The sequence below is a fragment of the Neodiprion lecontei genome, chromosome 5, assembly GCF_021901455.1.
Source record: "Neodiprion lecontei isolate iyNeoLeco1 chromosome 5, iyNeoLeco1.1, whole genome shotgun sequence".
In the NCBI taxonomy this organism is placed as follows: domain Eukaryota; kingdom Metazoa; phylum Arthropoda; class Insecta; order Hymenoptera; family Diprionidae; genus Neodiprion; species Neodiprion lecontei.
Window position 1 is genome coordinate 14,510,739 of NC_060264.1, and position 7,290 is coordinate 14,518,028.

The 7,290-nt window shown below is 37.0% G+C and overlaps 2 protein-coding genes across 2 annotated transcripts; one reads left to right on the forward strand and one right to left on the reverse strand.

The window, feature by feature from the left end:
• Positions 1–404: 404 nt before the first annotated feature.
• LOC124294392 (protein GVQW3-like) lies at positions 405–857 on the reverse strand. Its single transcript, XM_046739343.1, has one exon. It carries the CDS (start codon positions 855–857, stop codon positions 405–407), a length of 453 nt encoding a protein of 150 aa, XP_046595299.1.
• Positions 858–2,517: 1,660 nt separating this feature from the next.
• On the forward strand, positions 2,518–4,723 carry LOC124294393. The gene is made up of 3 exons (XM_046739344.1): positions 2,518–2,866; positions 2,900–3,908; positions 4,710–4,723. The coding sequence occupies exons 1-3, from the start codon at positions 2,609–2,611 to the stop codon at positions 4,721–4,723; spliced, it is 1,281 nt and encodes a 426-aa protein (XP_046595300.1). The 5' UTR covers positions 2,518–2,608.
• Positions 4,724–7,290: the final 2,567 nt, after the last annotated feature.

A 7,290-nucleotide genomic window follows, 5' to 3' on the forward strand; every position in this document is an offset into this window, starting at 1 on the left:
ATTCAAAAAAAAAAATTTTTTTCCACACTATCTCAATTCTTCAAAATAATGTATAATTATTAGAAAAATCCTGAATATTTTTAATTACTCGCTCATTTTTTATTTCATTACATTATTTGCCTCAATTACCTTCATTTTTATTCTATTATATTGATGTATCATATAAATATATATATAAATATATACATACATACGAGGTGTGTTCAAAAAGTAAGGTGACTTTTCTAATTTCGCGGGCTATGTCCGTTCGATCTTCGATTTTTTTTTATGTTATGTTGTTACACTTGTCCCGAACATCTGTACACAGTCTCAAGTGTATAGCATGTTTAGTTTGTTTTTGACAGATACAAAGGTGAGACGTATTTTGGTGTGCTCGGCGATTTTTTGCTATCAAGAAAAATGGATCAAAGAATTTGCATCAAATTTTGTGTAAAAAATGGAATTAAGTGCTGGTATGATTCGTCACCAGTTATGACCCTTTTGAGTAAATCAGGATCATCATTGACGTCATTCAACAGCTCCTGAGCGATGCTCATGCGACGATTCTTCTGGTGAAAATTAAGCAGTTTCGGAACAAACTTCGCTGACACACGTCTCATACCCAAAACATCCGAAAAAATTTCATGGCACGAGCCAACCGATATGCCAACATCCTCAGCAACTTCTCTGATAGTGATTCGACGATTTTCCAAAACAATTTTCTTCACTGCTTCAACGTTTTCATCTGTTGTTGACGTGCTGGGGCGTCCAGAGCGAGGTTCGTCATTGGCATCTTCTCGGCCATCTTGGAAGAGCTTGTACCACTTATAAACGTTTTTTTTACTAAGAGTAGACTCACCGTATGCCACTGTCAACATTTCAAGTGTTTTGGAGCACTTAATTCCATTTTTTACACAAAATTTGATGCAAATTCTTTGATCCATTTTTCTTGATAGCAAAAAATCGCCGAGCACACCAAAATACGTCTCACCTTTGTATCTGTCAAAAACAAACTAAACATGCTATACACTTGAAACTGTGTACAGATGTTCGGAACAAGTGTACCAACATAACATAAAAAAAAATCGAAGATCGAACGGACATAGCCCGCGAAATTAGAAAAGTCACCTTACTTTTTGAACACACCTCGTATATATCTATATATATATATAAATATACATATATACATATATATATATACATATATATATATATATATACATATATATATATGTGTGTATATATATATACACATTTATGTATGAACATATATATGTATATTATGATTTTCAATTTACTTTTGAAAGATGGAAATTCAAAAAAAAAAATTTTTTTCCACACAATCTCAATTCTTCAAAATTATGTATAATTATTAGAAAAATCCTGAATATTTTTAATTACTCGCTCATTTTTTATTTTATTTCATTTTTTTATGATTTTTCCATTCGCAATTATTTTTTATTTTATGACATTATTTACCTCAATTACCTTCATTTATATTTTATTATATTAATGTATAATATAAATATATATATATAGATATGTATATATATATATATATATATACGTATATATATGAATGTATATATGTATATTATAATTTTCAGTTTACATTTAAAGAGAAGAAAAATGATAAAAAAAAAATTTTTTCACAATATTTCAATTTTTTAAAATTATGAACAATTATCAGAAAAATCTCAAATAATTTTATTTATTCGCTTATTTTCCATTTTATGTTATTTTTTTATTATTTTTTCATTCTCAATCATTTTTTATTTCATTACATTATTTACCTCAATTACCTTCATTTATATTTTATTATAATAATGTATAATATAAATATATATAAATATTTATATATACATATATATCTGTATATATGTAGGTATAAATATATATATATGAATATAAATGTGTATATCATAATTTTCAGTTTACATTCGAAAAGAGAAAAATTGGTAAAAAAAAATTTTTTTCACAATATTTCAATTTTTCAAAATTATGTATATTTATCAGAAAAATCCCAAATATTTCTATTTATTCGCTTATTTTCCATTTTATTTCATTCGTTCATGATTTTTCCATTCACAATTATTTCTTAATTTATTACATTATTTACCTCAATTACCTTCATTTATATTCTATTATATTGATGTATAATATAAATATATATAAATATATATATACATATATATATATATATATATATATATATATATATATATATATATATATATACATATATATATATATGAATATATATATATATATATATATATATATATTGTTACAAAGGGTGAAATCACCCGTTTTGCCCCCTCTTTAATGATCCAGTAGTCAGCATAGATAAAAGACGTTTATAAACCTCTTATGTCTTTAAAAAGAATAAGGTTGCTGCGCCAACCGATATTATTGTAAAAACAGTCTTGTTTCAGACTTTAAACAAGAAACACGTATATTGCATTAAAAGCATTTATCACGATATTTTTGTTCACGCCTTTGATTTGATAATAAGTAAACTCGCGGATCCATATTTTATTAACGTAACGCCTAAATCGTTACAATTGGTGTCAGAAGCGGGATCTTGAGTTCTTATTAATTGAATCAACTCAGTGCGCGAACTTTAATTATGAGTAGCAGTCGTTTGACGCGCTCACGAAGAAGAGAAAGTAGCGGAGAAGAACCTTTTGTTATGGAGAATCCGCGGGTCCCTGAAACAATTCCATCGCCTTCAGTGGACCCTCTTCCAATTCCTTCGACAATCTCTCAAATTGATCTGCTGAAGATCATGTCTCAACAGCAAGAGGCTGCTGAGCGCCAACAACAGCAACTTCTTCAGCTGCTTCTTGATCAACAAGAGCAGCGAAAAAGAGAACAAGAACAACAGTTGGAACAGCGAAAAAGAGAACAAGAACAACAGTTGGAACAGCGAAGAAGAGAACAGGAACAACAGCTGGAACAGCGCAGGCTTGATCGAGAGGCACAAGAACGATCCGAAACTAGTCTACACGAACTGTTCCGGACGACTGTGGCAGCTCTTCAGGCTGTTCATCAGGTGAATGGCTCAGGAGAACCGGCTGTCACTCCACGAGGTTCCGGAGTCATTACGCCGCTTCCCTCTCCTGTTCCTTCTCCTGTTCCCGTTCCCGCTGTTCGACAGGTCCGACATCCAGGACAGTTCCAGGATGTACGAGACTTAAGGTCTGTGCCTTTTACTAGGGGAGTAGTTGAATCCCCAATTGGTAGAGTAACGGTTAATAATGAGGTTGGTTTTTCCGAGTCTTTGCCTCAAGTTCGACCTCAATATTCTCATTTTAATCAATTAAATAATTCAGGATTTCCTGAGGTTGCTTCTCAGATTAATGAGAAGCCTCTTTATCCTTTAAAACCGCCAATTTTTGACGGAAAAGTTCCATGGGCAGATTACGAACGCCAGTTTAATACAATTGCTAAACATAATCAGTGGGACTCCGCCATGAGGGCCCACAGTCTTGCCTCCTGTCTTCGAACGCCGGCTTTGAACGTTTTAACGGCGTTGTCTGAGGAAGAAATCTCTGATTATGAAAAACTTAGTTCTGCATTAAAGTTGAGGTACGGAAATGACCACTTAACAAAACTGTACACAGCACAATTACAGACGAGAAGACAAGGACGAGACGAAGACCTTGCGTCTCTTAGTCAGGACATTGAACGGCTTTCTCGTATAGCTTTGCCGGATCACGAGCCGTCTCGTAACTTATTAGCAACGCAAGCTTTTTTGAATGCGATTAATGATCCGGAAATTAAAATGGCCGTTGGAACGTCGGGCCTCACTTCTCTGCGGGAGGCAACCGCCAAAGCCCTCGAGGTGGAGGCAATGAGAAAGCAATATTTTGGGTTAAGCAAACTTCGTCGGATTGAGGTGTCTGAAAACACCTCAGGAAGACAGAGTTTTGAATACTTGGAGGAGCCAAAACCTCAAAATTATAAAAATAGAAATAACGGTAACAATTTTAAATCAAGAAATCGAGGTTCTTTTCAAAACCGTCGAAACGAGCGTATAAATAAAAACGTGGTCGTGACAAGTCAAACTAGCTTGACTTGTATATTTTGTAAAAAAACAGGCCACGACGCCAATCATTGTTTTTTAATTAAAAAATCTAGTGGAAAGCCGATGCAAGGCTCGAATCCAAATTCTTATAATTGGCGTAAGAAAAATATAGAAAAAGGGGAAGCAGATCCTCAATCGAGTTCTTCAACAGGAACTCACTCAAAAAACTAGTTTCAGATGATTTGTCAGGGCGAAAATCATCGCAGATTGTTAATAGTGAAAGCCCTCTCAGAGAACAGTTTTTAATTAGAAGTCTGCGACAGTCTGGTCTTTACGCGCGTGGTACTGTTAATGGCGTCGATTGTCTGTGGGTAATAGACACGGGCGCAGAAGTAACCGTAGTTCGATCGGATCTCTTTAAATCCGATGACCGGATTGTTCCCTCTTTTTCTCTGCGAACAGCCACTGGAGAGACGACCCCGGTTTTGAGACAGGCTACTGTCCAAATTAACCTTTTTGGGTGTATCGACTCTCCACATAAGGTTTTTATAGCAGATATAGAGGATGAAGGTATTTTGGGAATAGACTTTCTTACAGCTCATAACTGTGTTATCTCGACTAAGAGAAATTCACTAGCTTCAAACAATCGCGAAATAACTCTTTGTACAAATAGGAATGGAATTTATTGGACTCCTCCTAGAATTCGAGAAATAGAACTGTCGGAAGATGATTTGCAACAACATTTTCCTCTTCATTTACGGAGCCTTGTTGAGAAATCTTCGATTTCGTTAAATTCAGCTCAGGAAGAATCGTTTAAATCTCTTTTGCTAGAATTTAAAGATTCTTTTGCCAAAGATAGTGGTGATAAGGGCCGATGTACTTCTGTCAAGCACAAGATCGACGTCGGAGAGAGTTCACCAATTAAACAAGCTCCTCGAAGACTCGCTCTCAACGCCCGAGAAGAGGTGAAGAAGCTTGTGGAAGACATGCTAGCGAACGATGTGATTGAGCCATCGTCTAGTCCCTGGGCTTCACCAATCGTCCTTGTTAACAAAAAGGACGGATCCAAACGATTTTGTATCGATTACAGGAAGCTAAACGATATAACGAAGAAAGATTCTTACCCTCTACCCAGAATCGACGAGACACTCGACCTGATAGCTGGTGCAACTTGGTTCAGCACCATAGATCTTCAGAGCGGATAGTGGCAGGTCGAAATGGATCCTCTAGATAAAGAAAAAACAGCTTTTGTTACGGGTTTAGGAGGATTATGGCAGTTCAAGGTTATGCCGTTTGGTTTGAGTAATGCCCCGGCTACCTTTGAACGAATGATGGAGGCTGTTCTCCATGGGCTCACGGGCAAAATATGCCTCGTTTATTTAGACGATATAATCGTTTTTGGCAAGAACTTTGAAGAAGAAGTTCAAAATCTCAGACAAGTTTTCGCTAGGCTGAAGCAAGCAGGTCTGAAAATGAGCCCGAAAAAATGTCATCTGTTCCAGAAAGAAGTAGGCTTCCTCGGACATATCGTTTCAGCACAAGGTGTGAAAACCGACCCATCCAAAATAGAGAAGGTTTCTTCTTGGCCGACACCTAAGAATAAAGAACAAATTCAGAGCTTTTTAGGTCTTTGTACGTATTACAGAAGATTTGTAAAAGGTTTCGCTAGTATAGCTAAACCTCTCCATCATTTGACCGCAATCAAGATTCTTTTTGACTGGACCCCGGAATGCGAACAGGCTTTTAAGAAATTAAAAGAAAATCTTATTTCTTCGCCGATTTTAGCTTATTCAGAGGTCGAAATTCCTTTTATTTTAGATACGGATGCATCTCTTTCAGGAATAGGCGGGGTTCTGTCACAAATTCAGGGAGGTCAGGAGAGAGTGATAAGCTATTTCAGCAGAGTTTTGAGTAAAACCGAGAGGAATTATTGTGTCACTCGTAGAGAGCTTTTAGCTGTTGTTAAGACCGTAGTACATTTTCACCATTATTTGTACGGCAGGAGATTTTTGATACGTACAGATCATGCTTCTCTCAGGTGGCTACTTTCGTTTAAATCTCCCGAAGGTCAGGTAGCTAGATGGTTAGAAAGGCTCGGTCAGTACGATTTTGATATTCGTCATCGAGCAGGAATTCATCATGGAAACGCTGATGCTCTCTCTCGAAGACCCTGCGAGGAAACGCCAGAGTGTAAACAGTGTGCACGATTAGAGAAAAATCGTGACCCCTCTCTTGTAATACGGAAGATTTCTTTCGAAAATAACCAGGAGGAATGGAGAAAATCGCAACAAGAGGACGACACTTTGAATCAAGTGAAGTCTTGGAAAGAAGCAGAAACTCGCCCAGACTGGCAGGATATATCTTTAGCCGAGCCAGATTTGAAAATTTATTGGGCTCAATGGGACTCTATCCTTTTAATTGATGGAATTTTATACCGAAAACGGGAATCTGCAGACTTGAAAGAAATCAGGTGGCAACTTTTGGTTCCCAGGACACGAGTTCCGGAGATTCTTGCTCTTTATCATGATTCTCCTGCAGGTGGACATTTCGCTTCAAATAAAACTCTGGGCAGAATTCGCAACTTCTACTTTTGGCCTCGTTGCCGGATGGACGTTGAAGATTGGTGTCGAAGATGTCGAGTCTGGACGGCAAAGAAAGGACCTCGAGCGAAGGGACAAAGCTCTCTTCAGATTTATAACGTGGGAGCTCCATTTGAAAGGATAGCAACGGATATTCTTGGACCTCTCCCGATAACCCATTCTGGAAATAAATATGCTTTGGTTATTGCTGATTATTTTACTAAGTGGCCTGAAGTGGTCCCTCTCGCTGATCAAGAAGCCTCTACTGTAGCACAGGCATTCGTTAAAGAATTTATTTGTAGACACGGAGTTCCTCTAGAACTTCATACTGATCAAGGCCGAAATTTTGAGTCAACCTTAATGAAAGAGGTTACTCAGATTTTAGGGGTTAGGAAAACTCGTACAACTCCTTTGCATCCGCAATCTGACGGCATGATAGAGCGTCTGAATCGGACTTTGCTACAATATTTGTCGTCCTTCGTAGAACAGAATCAGAGAGACTGGGACTCCTGGATCCCTTTCTTCCTTTTATCTTACAGATCTGCGATTCATGAGACGACGAAGCAGACGCCAGCCCTCATGCTTACTGGAAGAAATCTTCGACTTCCGTCAGATTTAGAGAAAGGCCCTGTTCCTGTGCAAAGACAGCATCAAACAGATTATGCCTCTTTATTACAACAACGTTTAGAAGAAATTCATCAC

Bases quoted from the DNA above. Each gene is read 5' to 3' on its own strand.
- LOC124294392 (XM_046739343.1), bottom strand. From the start codon at position 857: ATGTTGACAGTGGCATACGGTGAGTCTACTCTTAGTAAAAAAAACGTT.
- LOC124294393 (XM_046739344.1), top strand. From the start codon at position 2,609: ATGAGTAGCAGTCGTTTGACGCGCTCACGAAGAAGAGAAAGTAGCGGA. The intron at 2,867-2,899 runs TTGGAACAGCGA...CAAGAACAACAG, and splicing joins AAAGAGAACAAGAACAACAG to TTGGAACAGCGAAGAAGAGA.